The sequence below is a fragment of the Mytilus californianus genome, unplaced genomic scaffold (assembly GCF_021869535.1).
Source record: "Mytilus californianus isolate M0D057914Y unplaced genomic scaffold, xbMytCali1.0.p SCAF_11, whole genome shotgun sequence".
NCBI lineage: Eukaryota > Metazoa > Mollusca > Bivalvia > Mytilida > Mytilidae > Mytilus > Mytilus californianus.
The window spans coordinates 15740837-15760636 of NW_026262593.1; the positions used below are offsets into that span (position 1 = coordinate 15740837).

The window sequence follows — 19800 nt, forward strand, 5'->3', positions numbered from 1 at the left end:
CTTCCGTTCTTTTTAATATAAAACAAAGGTAAAACAAAGGTAAAACAAAGCAATCAATGTACCGGTATATATATATTATTAACCAGAATGTTAGAATCACTTAAAATGGTGTAAATGGACATGATGCTGGTAAGAACTGGTACAACTATCAATTAAATAATAGTAAGTGATGCCGAATAAAAATATAATCTTATATCAGAGGCTTTACATAAACATTTATTTAAAGTTTGTTAAAATTTGATTTGATTAAATTCAACTTAACATGTTCGCCATATGTTCTTCTTCAGTAACGAAATTGTAACTTGTTCCAACAGGTAAAACCAACGCTCTGTGGGGATGGTAGTTTTCTTTTAAGGGACGAGTTGTTGTCACTGTAGGAATGTGTTGTTGTCTCTGTAAGGATGTGTTGTCTATGTAGGGATTGGATGTCTCTGTAGGGGTGGTTGTTATCTCTGTATGGATGGATTGCTGTCTCTGTTTGGGTGGATTGTTGTCTCTGTAGAGATTGGATGTCTCTGTAAGGGTGGTTGTTATCTCTGTATGGATGGGTTGCTGTCTCTGTTGGGAATGGATGTCTTTGTTAGGATGGGTTGTTGTCTGTGTATGGATGGATTGTTGTTTCTGCATGGATAGGTTGTTGTCTCTGTAGGGATGTGTTGTTGTCTATGTAATGATTGTGATGTTGTCTATGTTTAAGTCGGTTGTTGTCTGTGTGTCGGTTATTTAATGTGTCTGTAGGGCTTGGTTGCTGTCTTTAGTTGATACCCACTATTTTTGTTATTCGGATTAGCTGGATTTATTTTATTAAGGGTGATTTATTTTCTTTACTAAACATAAACTGAAAGAATTAGTGAATTAATTACTTACCACCAATTTCTGTTCCATCTTTTTACGGGTATCGGTGAATATCTTTTAACGCTTATCGTGAATATCTTTTAACGTTTATCGTTGAATATCTTTCAACGGTTATCGGTGAATATCCTTATTATTCCATAATGATAGAACTTTAGTAGGTTTTTCTATATGAATTGGATTTTAAATAAATAAGCATATTCACCTGCGGAAAAAAGTATATTCACCGCGCAAAACGTCGCGTGCTTTTACGTGTATAATAACGATACACTGTTTGGCGTTTAGTTGGTTTTGGTAAATAACTGTTATTTTATACATATTTTTCTCGCACGGAACATGGAATAAAACAATTACTGTCTTTTGTTTCGGTAAATATGTGGTTTAATTGACTTTTGAAAAACCTAGTGACATTCACTTCGGCCGTTGGCCTCAGTGAATATCAGTTTTTCAAAAGTCAATAAAACCACACATTTACCTCATCAAAAGACAGTAATTGTATAACGTTTATCGGTGAATATCTTTAAACGTTTGTCGATGAATATCTAAGGGTACCGATTAAGTCGACAGTTGTTACCATTTAATTCATGCTATAAAGTATGTTTTATGCATCGTTGAAAACGTCCCAGTATGTTCAGATGAAGAACAACAATAAAACTCTATTACATAATTAAATTAAATATTTCGTACGATTTTCATCCTTTATTCCCGTTCCATAGATATAGGACGATGTGGTATGAGTGCCAATGAGACAACTCTCCATCCAAGTTACAATTTATAAAAGTAAACCATTATAGGTCAAGGTACGGCCTTCAACACGGAGCATTGGCTCACACCGAACAGCAAGCTATAAAGGGCTCCAAAAATTACTAGTGTAAATCCATTCAAACGGAAAAACCAACGGTCTAATCTATATAAAAACGAGAAACGAAAAACACGTATGAACTACATAAACAGCCGACAACTACCATGTCCATATTTTCCAACATATTGTATTTTTTAATGAAGAGTATAATAATTATTTTAGGTCTAATATGGTGAAAATGGTGTTGCTGATGGCATCCGTAGAACGTAAGAAACTCTTACTTATTACATTACCATAATTCTATATCATTTTGTGTAAGAAGATACCAGTGTGTGTGTTTAGGGGGGTGGGGGGTCATATAATATCGTAAGTTGAAGAAAGATAGAAGACACAAAGGCCTAAATAAGACGAAACAGACAAACAACTGCCAACAAAACAAACACTACACAGAAACTTTTAAAATAAGCTGATCTACTGGTGACACCTGTTGTATTTCTCATTTTAAAATTGGTTTGATTATGATCTAAAATAGTCAGTAATAAGGCTTCGTACGATAGAAGATTCGTAAATGGCTATACCATAAGGCATTTAAGAAATCATCAACGTAAGTACATATAAATTATCTAGGTATCATTAAAGTCTTAAAAATGACTGAGTATTAAATTTTACACTAAATACGGTAGGATATCCCATTAGGGGGTAAAGGGGAAGGTATACTGGCTACGACAAGTAAAATATATACCCGTGGTCATCGTGGACCTAGATATTCTATAACGGTTAAGAAGTCATGTTTAATTATAATCTATCACAGAAACGACTTCTACTTAAATAACCATAAACAAACTATAAAGAATATAAAAATAAGAAGATATGGTATGATTGTTATGAGACAATTCTCCACCAGACACCAAAAGACATATAAGTTAACAACTAAAGGTCACCGTACGGCCTTCAACAATTAGCAAAACCCATATGTAACCCTTGTTAACCCGGTTAAAAAGCATGTTTTATAATTTTGCAGTTCCAATTTTTATGATGATGATGAAGATTTGTACCGTGGCCACAGAAGATTGGAAACTTGTTTTCAAAGTGGCAACTGGAGGTAAAGTAAACATTGAAATACATGAGATTTTTTCGTTTGGAACATTTGAGTACTTGCCTTAAACACATGTATCCTTTCAGGCGAAAGTGTGTCATTTTCTATGAACTAGTACACATTTTTGTTTAGGGGCCAGCTGAAGCCCGCCTCCGGGTGTGGGATTTCTCGCTGGGTTGAAGACCCATTGGTGGGATTGAGCTGTTTTCTGCTCTTTGGTCGGGTTGTTGTCTCTTTGACACATTCCCTCTTTCCATTCTCATTACGTTTTACATATTATTGTATAAAACCGTATAACTTACATGCAAATCAGGCACCCGTTACACCCTATATTTCAAATCAATATACATATAACCTTTTTTTCTGGTCTCGTGCATTCATAATGTCGGTTATTCACCTAGTGTTGTACGGAGGGAATTCACATTGTTTGTTTTGTATGACCACTGGGTCGGTACTACTGTTTGTTAACTATCAGTTAATGAGGGTATCACTTCGGGGCCCAATAACTAATGCTTCGATACTAGCATTGCTTAAATTATTTGCTTCATTAGTAAATTCCCATTGAATTGTGTAATTGTGCTCTAAGAGTAAGGTAGCAACTTCCCCAAGCAAGGTTGAGATTGGACGATTTAAGGGTGTACTTAGGTGAGGTTTTGGAATTTGTGTTAAATGTTCGGACTCCTCGGTTTTTTTCCATACAATATAAGGTAAAATATTTTGCCCCATAACACCTATTTATCTTTTAACATAAGAATTAATAGCTCATAAAAGGTCATTTGACAAAATTTAAGCAGATTCTTGATTTTCTTTCTTCTGATTTGAGACCCAAATAATACCAATGCAAATATAAGGTAAAAGTCAGAGTCAGCCTCTTCCCGCCATATTTCATAAATCAAATATCTCGAAAAGGGGCTCCATGACCTATCAATATTTTTAGCTTATTTTGATCCTTAACTAATACTCTTTCATCTTAAAGAATCAATTTTGAATTCTTGATTTATTTAATTTTACCTTAGATCACCTAAGTACATCCTTAAGCGGTTTTATTTTGACCTTTTCGTTTTATACTGCAGGTGTAGGTAGTTTTTATGACCTCTACGTCGGAACTGGCACGCTAAATATGGACAATAGTGCAGCACAATCTCTAACAACACCAATCAAAGAACATTTCAAATCAGACATTATAAATTACTGGGATTCACTACAGATAGATCAGGTATGATAGATGTAGTCAGTATACTGTCGTCGTGGCAACATTTTCTCAAAAGTAGATCTATATACTATAAAGGTAATTGTCCCGATGGATGGGGTTTACAGCATAGAGAAAAATAAGCAAACAAAATATAGAACCGAGAATAATGGGGTGCAAAAGTATAAAGAATAACTCTGGAAAATAAAAGAATTAGGTAATGCAATACTGATTACAGAGGTGATTAATGTACAGAATAAACAAATCATCTAATAACAGAAAAAAAATAATAAAATCATTTCATTAGAATTTTACAGAATAAGCGTTATATTTAAAGATAAAGAAAAATGCCATAAAAATTTAAAGAACGCATAATGTTTTAGGACACCATTTCCAGACCCTCCTATAAAAAAGCTATTTTAAGTTTAAATTCATTAATAAGAGGACAATTCTATACTATGTCTTATGTTCCAATGCAGGAGTTTTAAAAACGATATTTTTTTTAAATATCATGGAATCCTTATACTTAAGACTCAACGGAGATGAGGGAAAGCGAATGAAAAATTCTGTTTTATTCTAGACGGATATAAGTTGTCATCGAAAAACGACTTCCCAATTCTAAGCACTTGAGTACAACTCTCGATATCCGACTGGGTTCATTTACCCTAGCTTCAAATTTTTGCATATTGCTAATAGTGTGGACAGTTGTTTGTATTAATTTGTTCTTCTATTTTTTGGGAGGGGGGGGGGGGGGGCGTGATGTTTTATGTTATGTTCTGTTGAATGTCTAGTTTGTTTAATTGCAAAGTAGTTAACAAAAGCGTTGTACTACCACATACCACATATTTCATGTTGTAATTTCCGTCATAACTAGTTGCATGAACTGTGCTTTCAATAATACCAGTTGTTATGACTACAGGTGAGAGTCTCCGTATACAAGAATGGATCCGAAAGAGCATTTTTCCTGTTCAACGGAGTAGGGAGCAGTAAGACAAACTGGTTTGCGAAAAACAGATTACTTAATACCAGTTACACTGACCTTGACCAATCAACAACAGCAAACTATTTCAGTATCAGCGGGTAAATGTGTGCTATTGTTCATTGTATTATATTTAGCGCGCAATTAGTAACACTTTGTCGATATTACTACTGGGGACTGTTAGTCCTGGATGGTATCATCAGTTCAGTAGTAAATACTTCTGTACTTGACATTATTTTATTCCCCATTGATAAATTAAGAAAGTATTTAGAAAACTAAGCTCCCAACTCCCTCATGCATAGTTGAGCTTGGATCATTTTGCTATTCTTTTGGTCATATAGCTCCTCACAATTTTTTTAAGTATTTCAAATACATAAGTTTAAGCGTTCCTGATGAGTGGTCAATCCAGAAAACCACGAACTTTATATCGTGTTATTTTCATCTAAGATAAATCTACTTTATCTTTAACGTGTTATTTTCATCTAAGATAATCTACTTTATCTATAACGTGTTATTTTCATCTAAGATAAATCTACTTTATCTATATCGTGTTATTTCATCTAAGATAAATCTACATTATCTATATCGTGTTATTTCCATCTAAGATAATCTACTTTATCTATAACTTGCTATTTCATCTAAGATAAATCTACTTTATCTATATAGTGTTATTTTCATCTAATATAAATCTACTTTATCGATAACGTGTTATTTTCATCTAAGATAAATCTACTTTAACTATAACGTGTTATTGTCATCTAAGATAAATCTACTTTATCTATATCGTGTTATATCATCTAAGATAAATCTACTTTATCTATATCGTGATATTTTCATCTAAGATAAATCTACTTTATCTATATCGTGTTATTTTCATCTAAGATAAATCTACTTTATCTATCACGTGTTATTTTCATCTAAGATAAATCTACTTAATCTATATCGTGTTATTTCCATCTAAGATAAATCTACTTTATCTATAACGTGTTATTTTCATCTAAGATAAATCTACTTTATCTATATCGTGTTATTTCCATCTAAGATAAATCTACTTTATTATTTTCATCTAAGATAAATCTACTTTATCTATATCGTGTTATTTCCATCTAAGATAAATCTACTTTATTATTTTCATCTAAGATAAATCTACTTTATCTATATCGTGTTATTTCCATCTAAGATAAATCTACTTTATTATTTTCATCTAAGATAAATCTACCTTATCTATATCGTGTTATTTCCATCTAAGATAAATCTACTTTATCTATATCGTGTTATTTTCATCTAGATAAATCTACTTTATCTATATCGTGTTATTTTCATCTAGATAAATCTACTTTATCTATATCGTGTTATTTTCATCTAAGATAAATCTACTTTATCTTTCACGTGTTATTTTCATCTATGATAAATCTAATTTATCTATATCGTGTTATTTCCATCTAAGATAAATCTACTTTATCTATAACGTGTTATTTTCATCTAAGATAAATCTACTTTATCTATATCGTGTTATTTTCATCTAAGATAAATCTGCTTTATCTCTATCGTGTTATTTCCATCTAAGATAAATCTACTTTATCTATATCGTGTTTTTTCCATCTAAGATAAATCTACTTTATCTATAACATGTTTTTTTCATCTTAGATAAATCTACTTTATCTATAACATGTTATTTTCATCTAAGATAAATCTACTTTATCTATTACATGTTATTTTCATCTAAGATAAATCTACTTTATCTATATCGTGTTATTTCCATCTAAGATAAATCTACTTTATTTATCACGTGTTATTTTCATCTAAGATTAATCTACTTTATCTATAACGTGTTACTTTATCTAAGATAAATCTACTTTATCTATCACGTGTTATTTTCATCTAAGATAAATCTTTTTTATCTATAACATGTTATTTTCATCTAAGATAAATATACTTTATATTTCACGTGTTATTTTCATCTAAGATAAATCTACTTTATCTATATCGTGTTATTTCCATCTAAGATAAATCTACTTTATTATTTTCATCTAAGATAAATCTACCTTATCTTTATCGTGTTATTTTCATCTAGATAAATCTACTTTATCTATATCGTGTTATTTTCATCTAAGATAAATCTACTTTATCTATCACGTGTTATTTTCATCTAAGATAAATCTACTTTATCTATATCGTGTTATTTCCATCTAAGATAAATCTACTTTATCTATAACGTGTTATTTTCATCTAAGATAAATCTGCTTTATCTATATCGTGTTATTTTCATCTAAGATAAATCTACTTTATCTATATCGTGTTATTTCCATCTAAGATAAATCTACTTTATCTATATCGTGTTATTTCCATCTAAGATAAATCTACTTTTTCTATATCGTGTTATTTCCATCTAAGATAAATCTACTTTATCTATATCGTGTTATTTCCATCTAAGATAAATCTACTTTATCTATAACATGTTTTTTTCATCTAAGATAAATCTACTTTATCTATAATGTGTTATTTTCATCTAAGATAAATCTACTTTATCTATATCGTGTTATTTTCATCTAAGATAAATCTACTTTATCTATAACATGTTTTTTTTCATCTAAGATAAATCTACTTTATCTATAACATGTTTTTTTCATCTAAGATAAATCTTCTTTATCTATAACATGTTATTTTCATCTAAGATAAATCTACTTTATCTATTACATGTTATTTTCATCTAAGATAAATCTACTTTATCTATATCGTGTTATTTTCATCTAAGATAAATCTACTTTATCTAGCACGTGTTATTTTCATCTAAGATAAATCTACTTTATCTATAACGTGTTACTTTATCTAAGATAAATCTACTTTATCTATCACGTGTTATTTTCATCTAAGATAAATCTTTTTTATCTATAACATGTTATTTTCATCTAAGATAAATCTACTTTATCTATCACGTGTTATTTTCATCTAAGATAAATCTACTTTATCTATATCGTGTTATTTCCATCTAAGATAAATCTACTTTATTATTTTCATCTAAGATAGATCTACCTTATCTTTATCGTGTTATTTTCATCTATGATAAATCTACTTTATCTATATCGTGTTATTTCCATCTAAGATAAATCTACTTTATCTATATCGTGTTATTTCCATCTAAGATAAATCTACTTTATCTATATCGTGTTATTTCCATCTAAGATAAATCTACTTTATCTATATCGTGTTATTTCCATCTAAGATAAATCTACTTTATCTATAACGTGTAATTTTCATCTAAGATAAATCTAATTTATCGATAACGTTTTATTTCATTTAGGATTAATCTACTTTTCAATTGCGAGCAAGATTTTTTTTTACATTTGCACGTATTCAATTACTAATAATTTAATTTCTGATGTAACGCGTCTTTTGATTGGCTGACAGTGTTTTGTCTTTCAGCTCATAGACATAATTTTGTCATGTGACAGTGACGTCATCAACGTTTTTTCATGATTTACTCCGGCTTAAAATGGAATTTAGAATTAAATTATAAGGAATGGCTGTAATATTTTTTCTGTCTATTCATAATAACATCAAAAATGTGGTGCACACTTAAAAATACCCCTCTACACGGGTTATTCAGTGAGCACCACATTTTTGATGTTACTTCTTCATAGACAGAAAAAATATAACAGTCATTCCTTAAATAAACAAAGATCATATAAATATTGATTATAAGTTTTTATATATTTTATAAAAACATTTTACTTAATACTAAACTATAGATTATCAAATTAGCCTTTTTCTGTTTAAAAAATGTGCTGACTTCAATCATTGAATACTTTTTATACACAGGCATACGGCATATGTGGGTAATTTACAGACTCAATTTTACCGTCGATTCTTCATCAATGCAAACTATGCAGGATGTTGTTGTGATAAAGGCTGGTTGTTTGTATCAGATATCTATAGCTACGGGGATTGTGACTGGGAACACTTGTACCTACCTCAGAAACCGTTTATTGTCTTCAGTCCACAGTCTACAAGAAGTCAATATTCAAATGGTAGAGTATGCCTGACAGTTGTATTTATTTATTCTAATAGTTGATAATTAACTATTAATGTCAAACTATCCTGCAATTCTCCTCGAAAAATATATCTTGCAATTGTCCTGTAAAAAATCTATCCTGCAATTATCCTCTATAAAAATCTATTCTGCAATTCTCCTCTATAAAAAGCTATCCCGCAATTCTCCTCTAAAAAAGCTATCCTTTAATTCTCCTCGAAAAAAGCTGTCCTGCAATTCTACTCCGAAAAACTATCCTGCAATTTTTCTCGAAAAAAAGCTGTCCTGCAATTCTCGAAAAAAGCTATCCTGTAATTTTCCTCTAAAAAAGCTAAAACCTGCAATTCTTCTCGAAAAAAATCTATCCAGCAAATGTCTTCTTTAAAAAATCATCTTGCAATTATCCTCTAAAAAGCTATCCTGCAATTCTCGAAAAAAGCTATCCTGTAAGGATTTTTTTGGAAAATTTATTCGAAATATGAAGGAAGGTGACGATTCAGATTTTGCATCTCGCCAATAAAGTCACGGGCCATTTGCTTTTTCGAATAATTAAAAAAAAATGCAGTATTCAAATCTTATATTTACAGATCTACCAAATAAAACATGATAACATTTTAAATCTAAAATTAAAGCTATAAAACTTCGGCAAACATTATGCAGCGATATGGAAGCAGTATTCTCTTTTGGTTGTGGTCCCACATGAATGAATATTTCTCGTATACCGTGTTATGAAGAAGTGATGCGAAAAATACGTTAATTTGGTTGACCTATCCTGCAATGCGATACGAAATCGCAAAATCTTCTTTGGCTATCCGTTAGGTCAATAATAACTTTAAAAGGTCACAACCGACCCTTGGCAAAAGATATTTGTGATTTCTTCAATAATATATAAAACGCTCACATGTTTCATCAATACGGAAGAACAGTAGTCTGGTTCCTGACACAATATTTTAAATACCGTAATTCTAACTGGGCTAACATTGAAGTGAAGCTTCTAAGTATTTCACCAGAATTTTCTTTTGACCATATGAGAAAAAGATTTAAACAACTCGTGACAATTGAATAATGCTTGATATCAACTTTCGTTATTTATTTCAATAATGATTATAAATTGCCAATTGCTCGTGTATCATGTATATTGAAATCAAATAACACGAGTTGATATCAAGTGATATTCAATTATTTACTGAACTATCCCGGCAAATAATGTTTGGACTCAATAGTATCTAATATCCGTTACGGTGACGGACCATCAACAGACAGGGAAAAGGTAGGATTTCTGTTTATTTATTTGTTATTTTTATGATATTGAAGACTAAACATACACATATAATTATTTTCGATTGTGAGATGTAATATTTTTTATTTCTACAAGCGTTATAGATTAATGGAGAAATAAGTAAAAAGGCACATCAAAATGGTGAATTGAATGAACCTTGTCTCGAATTTGTTTGATATCTCGTTTAAGAAAGGTACAAAAAGAAAGATATTAACAAAGTGATTGCAGAACTAGTCACTTTGAGCACCTCACTATTTGTATTTCTCTGCATGGAACGAACGAAATGGGTCATGTCAAAATGGAAGGACCCGGTTTTGTCAATGTGTACGACCCGGTTTCGTCCTAACATTTCACAAAACAGAATCCCGTTTGTTTTTTTCATAGAAAATAATGCATAATCAGGAGTTTGGTGGCTCTCTGGAAAACGATTTCTTTCAGAGGATAACTTATTATTTATTTGAATCCGTAAACACTTGAATTCCTGCTTTATTGGAAGAAAAATAATTTTAATTTTGCTTTGTATAAAAACGAATACTTTAACGGCGAAATACCAAGAAATGAAGGTTGAAACGCAATTTGAGTTGTTTGTATGAATTATGTAAATTTAAGTGTTCAAAGTTGGATAGAGCACGGCCTTGAAAATTGAAGGACGCATATTTGATATGTAATTTTCTTGGACAAAAGGATGGTTATCTTAATAAATATTCCACTCTACCTTTAGGGGAGGGGGAGAGGGCAGTATGATCGTTTGGAAATAAATATTCTGAACACTAAATGTTTATTATAAAGCAAGAGAATAAGACAAATGTATATGTATGCAGAATCGCCTTAGAAAATGAATTGCCATGCGGCGAAAAGGATCAAAATAATTATACGTTTGGAATCTTTTTACGCCTCCTTGTAACTATTGTACTAAGTACAAACTAGTGTGATAGTCTAAGGCCATCAAGAAAATGCAGTAATGATTATTTTATTATTCTTTTTTTTTTGACGATTTTATATTAAAAAATCATATATAATAAATCGTGAAAAAACATAATATATATTTATTTCTGGCCATCAAAGGGGGGCGTACACCCACTACACTCCCTGGATCCGCGACTCATAAAATAACTGTATCGTATACCATCATAAAATTGAATAAGAAACGAGAAAACAGAGACATCCGCCAACTTTGAGTGTCAATCGCGCATTAACTTTGCAGGCTCTGTAATCGAATGAGTTAAGCCTTTTTCAACTGATTTTTATAGTTTGTTCCTATGTTATGCTGTTACACCACTGTCCCAGGTTAAGGGAGGGTTGAACGCTCACAAACATGTTTAACCCCGCTATATTCTTTATATGCCAGTCCCAAGTCGGGAGCCTGTAGTTCAGAGGTTGTCGTTGGTTTATGTCCATCATATTTGTTTTTCGTAAATTGTTTTGTTATAAATTAGGCTGCTAGTTTTCTCAATTGAATTGTTTCGTATTTTTCATGTCGGGACTTTTTATAGCCGACTATACGGTATGGGTTTTTCTTACTGTTGAAGCCCGTACTGTTGCCTATAATTGCTTACATCCACATCACTTGAACTTGGATGGATAGTTGTTTCATTGGCAATCTTACCACATTTCCTTTTTTATACCATAATGTTATAAAAGAATTAAAGTTAGTGCATGCTATAACGTATTTATATTCAATTTAAACTTACTTCGAAGATAATTACAATAAGGTATACGTATATCATTCGAAAAATGTGTACTCCCTATTTCGAAAAGTTCCCGTTTAAATAAATTTTAATACGACAGGTTTGTTTTACAATAACATGTATATGTCTCATACATTGAATGTCCTTCGACGGAAAATATTCAGATCCGTGTTAACGTTGCTTTTCATAAATTTGTGGTTTCAAAACAAAACAAAACCGGGTCCTTTACAAAGACAAAATCGGGTCCTTATGTAGTAAACAACATTGACAAAACCGGGTCCTTTCTTTTTGACAGGACCCATTTCTTTCGTTTCATGCACAGAAATAAAAATAGTGAGGTACTAAAAGTGACTAGTCTTGCAATCTCCATGTTAATATCTTTCTTTTGGTACCTTTCTTTCCGTACAATGTGCACAATTTAACGAAACATTAAAAGAGTTAGAGGCAAGGTTCACTCAATTCACACTTATGATGTGCCTTTTTCACTTATTTCTCCATTAATCTAAAACGCTTGTAGACAATATAACATCTAACAATCGAAAATAGTTATATGTGTATGTATAGTCTTCAATATCATAAAAATAACAAATAAATAAACAGAATTTCTATCTTTTCTCTGTCTGTTGATGGTCCGTCACCGTACCGGATATTAGATACTATTGAGTCCAAACATTTTTTGCCGGGGTAGTTTAGACACAATATTCTTACTCTTTATAAAACCTATAAAAATCAGTTCAGTTGTGCGTCATAAAGTTACATAATGTAAATGACGATTGAAAGTAGATAACTCGTAAGATATTTATTGAATTTCAATAATTATCACATAGTATACAACGAGGTCAACTACTTTTTTCAAATAGATAAAACTTGCAATTTTTATAAGCATGTGTCAGTTTGCCGCAAGTACAGAACAATGTGGGAAAATAGTATTGATTTTTGGGTTGCTTTTATATAAATTGAAAGCATAAAATTATGACGGAATCGGGTGATTCGTCTTTAACCAAAGGTTTATTATTATATGTACAAACTGAACACTTTCTGTAAATATTACAACATATATTATTGATCTGGTTTTATCGACAAATCCCTGAACGAGCTAATATTCTATGATAATGGATTTAAAAAGTTTGCTTGATTATTAAAGTGCCTTATTCTGTGAGTATGTCTAGTCAATTTGCATAAAAATGTCTATGTTTATATTTTTTAAATTGTGTTGACTCTTGTACAGTGGAATCGAGTAATCGAGTTGACTGCCACTTAATTTTTAAAGTGGAATTCAAATAATGAAGCCGGTGTATGAAATGTGATCTTGCCTTATGAATTAAATATTATACATCTTGCATAACCACCGCTGGACGTTAAGCATCCATTCATCATCATCATCTTGCATAACCATAATATTTTTTTTTTAAATCTTGAATAAGAAGAGATGAAAAATAACGCACTGACATGTGACTCAGATACATCTTACGTACATTTCAGACAGAAATGATATTCTAGCAGACACCTTGGCAATATTTGTTAAATGTAAGTAGATAATTCATAAACTTATTATTTTAAAACACAAAGACTGGGCCAAGAAAAGGATATCATTTAATATGTAGTTAGTTTTCTATATGTCTAATGGACTGGTGTCTATTTTAGCAAATGTTGCTAACCGATCGAGATCTACAACTTGGAATTGGTTCCTATGCAGTGCATCGTCCTGAACATGTATGATATATTTGCCACTGGACGTTACGTAACAATAGCTCATCAAAACCTATGCAGTGCGTGTTTCTATACACGTTTGGTTCCGGATGTTTATGAAAGACCGTAATCTAGGACAGTGCGAAGATAAAAACAAAAAATAACTTCCAACTACGAAAATGATGTTTGATTTTATACTATTAAATGGTCAATACTGGTAGTAAATAATAATTTAGACATATCCGACGGTATCAAACGCATAGGGGTCAGTTCATATGTACTGGAATGATATTTAAAATTGAGAATGGAAATGGGGAATACATACTTACATTTTAATACATATTGATTGGAAAAATATTGAAATCGTTCCAATTTCCTGTCATAAAATTAACCTACCGTACGTTTTTGGCCACCCTTAAGTTTCTGTTATATCAATGTCTTGGCAACTCTTTGGCTTTTTTAAAATCAAGCTTTAAACATTCCTGGTGTATTTTAATCATGTCATCCTTCAAGAAACATTATTTTGACTCCGAGTCGACCATTTTTTTTAACTTATATTAGATACCGCATGCTTAGCGGAGAAGCAGCCAATACCAAATTTCAAGTGCATTGGAGATGAATCAATAGCCAGGAATGCAAATATCGAGCGGGAATTACCCGTAGTTTTAATTCGTGATGTCTCCTGTTGTTTTAGTTCATGGTGTCTCCCGTTGTTTAAGTTCGTAGTGTTTTCCATTGTTCATTGTTTTAGTTCGTGGGGTCTCCCGTTATTTTAGTTCGTGATGTTTTCCATAGTTTTAATTCGTGGTGTCTCCCGTTATTTTAGTTCGTGGTGTTTCCCGTTGTTTTATTTCGTGGTGTTTCCCGTTGTTTGAGTAAGTGGTGTCTCCCATTGTTTTAGTTCCTGGTGTTTCCCATTGTTTTAGTTCGTGGTGTTTCCAATTGTTTTAGTTCGTGGTGTTTCCCGTGGTAATAGTTCGATGTGTCTCCTATTGTTTTAGTTCGTGGTGTCTCCCGTTGTTTAAGTTCGTAGTGTTTTCCGTTGTTTTAGTTCATGGTGTCTCCAGTATTTTCAATTCGTGCTGTCTCCCTTTGTTTTAATTCCTTTGGTCTGCCTTTGTTTTAGTTCTTGGTGCTTCCCCTTGTTTTAGTTCGTGGTATCTCCCGTTGTTTAAGTTCGTGGTGTTTCCCATTATTTTAGTTCATGGGGTTTCCCGTTGTTTTGATTCGTGGTGTTTCCCGTAGTTTTAATTCGTGGTGTGTCCCACTGTTTTAGTTCGTGGTGTCTCCCAATGTTTAAGTACGTGGTGTTTTTCATTATTTTAGTTCATGGTGTCTCCCGTTGTTTTAGTTCGTGGTGTTTCCTGTTGTCTTAGTTTGTGGTATTTCCCATTGTTTGAGTAAGTGTGGTCTCCCATTATTTGAATTTGTGGTGTCTCCCGTTTTTTAAGTTCGTGGTGTATCGCATTGTTTTAGTTCGTGGTGTCTCCTGTTGTTTTTGTTCGTGGTGTTTCCTATTGTTTTAGTTCGTGGGGTCTTCCGTTGTTTTAGTTCGTGGTGTTTCCCGTAGTTTTGGTTCGTAGCGTCTCCTGTTGTTTTAGTTTGTGGTGTCTCCCGTTGTTTTAGTTCGTGGTGTCTCTCGTTGTTTAAGTGCGTAGTGTTTCCCATTGTTTTAGTTCGTGGGGTCTCCCGTTGTTTTAGTTCGGGGTGTTTTCCCATTGTTTTAGTTCGTGGTGTCTTCCGTTGTTTTAGTCCGTGGTGTTTCCTGTATTTTTAGTTTGTGGTGTCTCCCGTGCTAAAACAATGGAAAAAGCCACGAACTAAAACGATGGGAAACACCATGAAATATAAAAAAAAACGGGAGGCACAATGAACTTAAACAAAAATGTTTTCCAAAAAGACACACAGATATGTTCCTCCGGTAAATATCTTTTAATATGTAGACTGAAATAGTGATTCGAATGAAGTATAAACTATAATGTATACATTATTATAACATGTCAGTAATATGAGATTTGTTTAACAATGATTTTACAGTTGATTCATATGAATGTCCTGTCGTACAATCATCCCCAGTACAACTGAATGAAAATACCTACTGCTATTTACCTCAAAACAGCGGTTCTTTACCGGAAACCACAACCAAGATGGCTGTTGAACATACTACAATGGCCGAAAGTGTTCTCCAAGATAAAGTAGCTAAGCTTAAACAAGAACTGACTGTTAAACCAAAGACTACAAAAAGTAAGAAGAATGTATTGGCTATTCCCATATCCATGTAGTACAAATATATAAGGAGGTAGGGACAAATATATAAGGAGGTAGGGACAAATATATAAGGAGGTAAGGACAAATATATAAGGAGGTAGGGACAAATATACAAGGAGGTAGGGACAATTTCCCAAGGATTTGTTTCACTCTCCAAAATCCAAAAAGTGTCAAATACTACAGCAACTTGAATATCTAAAAGTCTTTATATATATACATTTTTGTACTTCAAACAAGTTTCAAATATTTTAATACTCCATCAAATCAAAATTATATTCAATTCTAAATGATGCCGTTCAAAGCATTTTGATACGAATTGCATTGAACATGTTTTTGCTAATTTTGCATTAAAGAACGTCTTTTACAAAAATGAAATACTAGTAATGTGTATCCGATAAACAATATATAGTTTAGTTTACTTCCAAACAGAATGATTTGTTAAGAGTGTCCTTTTTTATCCATAGATACTAAAAATTTCTCAACAAAGTCAAAATTGCACGGTTGGGCTATTTTCAGGAGGTAATAATTTGGTTAAAGTTCAGAAACGAGCCATTATATTGTACAAACCTCACACACATGAAACAGTGTTAAATTTAAGTAAAGATTAAAACACGTTTTGAGAATATTCCTGGTGTGAAATTAATTCAGGAGTAATTGGTCTTTTCTCTTTTTAAGTGCGTTGCTTAAGTAAGATGGGACTCTCAGCATTAGAAATGACAAAAACCGCATGCTCTGTGATCTTGAGTATCCTCTTTTGGCAAATTCAAATCAAGTTACTGACACATGAAAAAAATGCATTGTCACCTGCGTCTCCAACGGCACCCGCCCGTCCAACTTTCGTCAAGCTTTTCTTGGCTTTTATATAAGAGAATGGTTTTATATTTGGCTAAAGCGTGAAAGTGTTGAGTTTTACAGTGTAAGCAATTTTTAAAACCAGTCGTGCAGCTACTTCCAGTTTGCCGATACGGACAGATTGAAATTTTACAACACTTATTGTACAATGAACGTTTACGCCAAGCTTTTACTGGCTTCTAGGGAAGGGAATGATCAGTTATTGCATTTTCGCCAATTTTAAAAAAATCCAATCTTTCATTTGCGCCAAAAAATAAAAACTTCATTTGCGCCATTTTACAGGTAATACATGTAAGATATAACGGAAAAGTTTAAAAATATTTATTGCTTTATAAAATTTGTTTCTACAGTATTCCCACTGGGTAATTGAGTGAGTCCATACTCATTTCTAATACAAAACTGAGAGTCACTAAGGTTTAGAATTATAGTGTTCACATGTTTGCTGTGTCAAAGATGGACATTGTCAATTCAGAGACAAACAGAGGAAATAAGTCTGTAATTTTTTATGACCACACTTGGAGGTTATCGTATGTTCTGAAAAATGGAGACAAGTCATTTAGGTGTACTAAACAAAACTTGCAAAGCCAGAAGAACAGCTGATATGGACAACTTGCAAAGCCAGAAAAACAGATGATATAGACAACAAAACAATTATTAAAACTTTGAACGAACACAACCATGTCGTACACCAGCAGAAAGTAGAAGTGTTTTATCAAGGTTTTAACATTACTTGTATGGTTTATGATGACTGATTTCTGAGGAATATGTTTAATTATGCAAACAAAAACTGTCTTTATTATTAAAAGACATTTTTGAAAAATCTATTTTTAATACTATTTACCTGTATTTACCTGTAATATTGGCGCAAATGAAAGATTTCATTTTTGTCGCAAATGAAATTTTGGTTTGTGGCGCATATGAAATGCCAATTGGCGCATAAGCAAAGCACCGAGGTCCAGCATATTACTATGCAAATAAATGAAATGTTGAAATGCGTTATGTCGTTAAGGAACCTTGTATCTTGTCTCGTGTATAGTCTGTATACATGTTGTAAGGGGTGTTAAACTGAAGACTCAGAATGATTTTAATGTTTCAGTTATCTACCTTAAAAATAATTCGTAGAATTATACTATGACTTTTATTTTTTTCACTGGTACATTTTTACATTTTTTTCAAATATCTACTAATGAATACTTTTTATTACAGAGTATTTGAGATCGATAGTGAGCGCTCCTGACGAGAGGTATTCATCCAGAGCCTTAGGGGTACTTGGTGGAGTTATTATTTCTGTTGCGATTTCATTCTTTGTGTTTCTAGACATCATCGGATATTTATCTAGAGTTACTCAATAATCAATATTTATGATATGTTAATATACCCGGTATATTTAGGACCGCAATTGTACTCCGAACCGCGATGTTATGCTGACGTGCCACGGTTAGTCGCTGAAGTGCGTTTTTTCTAACAACGCTTCTAAAACCTAATCCTTCATTATCGACGTTTAGGTGGAAATTGTTTTTCCTCCTTATTTTTTTCTTGGGAGATTTTGTTGTTTTGCAAGATGTCATTTTGAAATCTGGTATATGACATCAATCAGATAATACTCTTTTGAAACTGACACCGTTTTAACAAACATTTTACTGTATAAGAGTTATCTCAACGAGCACTGTTTTTTTAGCACTTCTTCTTCGCAACAACAAAAAAAAGATAAAAATAAATATTATTTTACCAAATTTCTCGTTATATCCTCTGTTTGTCGAGAATAATTTTGATAGAAGAAATTTTAAGATTCCATATGCGAGTTATTTCCCTTTATGTATTCGACATAAGTGAAATATAATAGTAACTTATAAACCATAGTAATAGACACATAGGGTCTTTTGGTTTGAGGTCGTGGGTTCACCAAAAAGAAAATGCGGTCAAGGTCAAAGGTGAAGGTCATGTTTTAGTTTTTGCTTTTGTTTGTGCAATCTTCTTCTAAGCATCAGTAGTATATATCGACAAAAGATTTTCACTCAATTGTTAGTTGCAACATGTCCTAACAGGAAATTTTTCGTTTGATGGGATACAATGACATTTAACAGGTGTTTCCTACCCACGAAAGTTCAAATTAAGATGTATGGTAATACAATTAAGACGTATGGTAATAAAACTGTTTACCAATACGTAGTAGGGACCTAAGTTCTTTTGATATAAAGTCCTTTCCCAATGGCCTTGAAATCAAGATCGAAGTCAAAGGTTAATTCAATATTGTAGATTTTGAAATGTTGCTATAACTTTCTATTTTCACATGATAGAGCCATGGGGTCTTATGCGTAAGGTTGGAAAAAATGTTACCTTGAAAATGAAAAGGTAAGCCGGAAGTGACCTTGTGTTAACCCGAAATAACCATTCATTACTGATTTCATCTGAAAGCACCTGAAACTATTTTTTTTCAGATTAGTGTGAAGTAACCTATTATATGAAACAAGTAGCATTTTCTAAACCGGAAGAAGCAAATTATCTCCCTTAATTTAGACAAAAGTATATAGAAATCATATATTTTTTTAATCAGTATGAAGAAATCTATGGTTGATCACCAACTTTGAGTAAACAGCAGTTAGCATCTTATCAATTACTGAGAATTTAATGCTGATAAGACCTTCAATTGGTTTTTAATTGTTAATTTTTTTTCTTCCGCCACTTTTATTCTTTGTTCTGCAAGAATAGATATTTGGTATATGCTATAAGGAAATAATTTGATTAAACATTTCATATTGCGTCCTCAATGCTATTCAACTTAGTACTTTATTTGGTCTTTTAACTTTTTTTTATTCGAACGTCACTGCTAAACCGGAAGAAGCAAATTATCTCCCTTATTTCAGACAAAAGTATATAGAAATCATATATTTTTTAATCAGTATGAAGAAACCTATGGTTGAACACCAACTTTGAGTAAACAGCAGGAAGCATCTTGTCAATTATTGAGAATCTAATGTTGATAAGACCTTCAATTTGTTTTTAATCATTATTTTTTTTCCGCCACTTTTATTCTTGCGAACAGATTTTGAACTGAAGATTAGATATTTGGTATATG

The 19800-nt window shown here is 32.0% G+C and overlaps 1 protein-coding gene across 1 annotated transcript; it reads left to right on the plus strand.

Annotated features, from left to right (window-relative positions):
• Positions 1 to 1880: 1880 nt before the first annotated feature.
• On the plus strand, positions 1881 to 18232 carry LOC127719657 (uncharacterized). The gene is made up of 8 exons (XM_052225883.1): positions 1881 to 1920; positions 2676 to 2756; positions 3824 to 3966; positions 4859 to 5019; positions 8738 to 8946; positions 13398 to 13442; positions 15642 to 15848; positions 17931 to 18232. Exons 1-8 carry the CDS (start codon positions 1884 to 1886, stop codon positions 18074 to 18076), a joined length of 1029 nt encoding a protein of 342 aa, XP_052081843.1. The 5' UTR covers positions 1881 to 1883; the 3' UTR covers positions 18077 to 18232.
• The last annotated feature ends 1568 nt before the right edge of the window (positions 18233 to 19800 follow it).

What these genes read in the sequence shown, in the direction of transcription:
- LOC127719657 (XM_052225883.1), top strand. Translation starts at nt 1,884, where the DNA reads ATGGTGAAAATGGTGTTGCTGATGGCATCCGTAGAAC. An exon ending in TTTCAAAGTGGCAACTGGAG is followed by an intron (nt 2,757 to 3,823) that starts GTAAAGTAAACA and finishes TTTATACTGCAG; the next exon opens with GTGTAGGTAGTTTTTATGAC. An exon ending in AACTATTTCAGTATCAGCGG is followed by an intron (nt 5,020 to 8,737) that starts GTAAATGTGTGC and finishes TTTTATACACAG; the next exon opens with GCATACGGCATATGTGGGTA.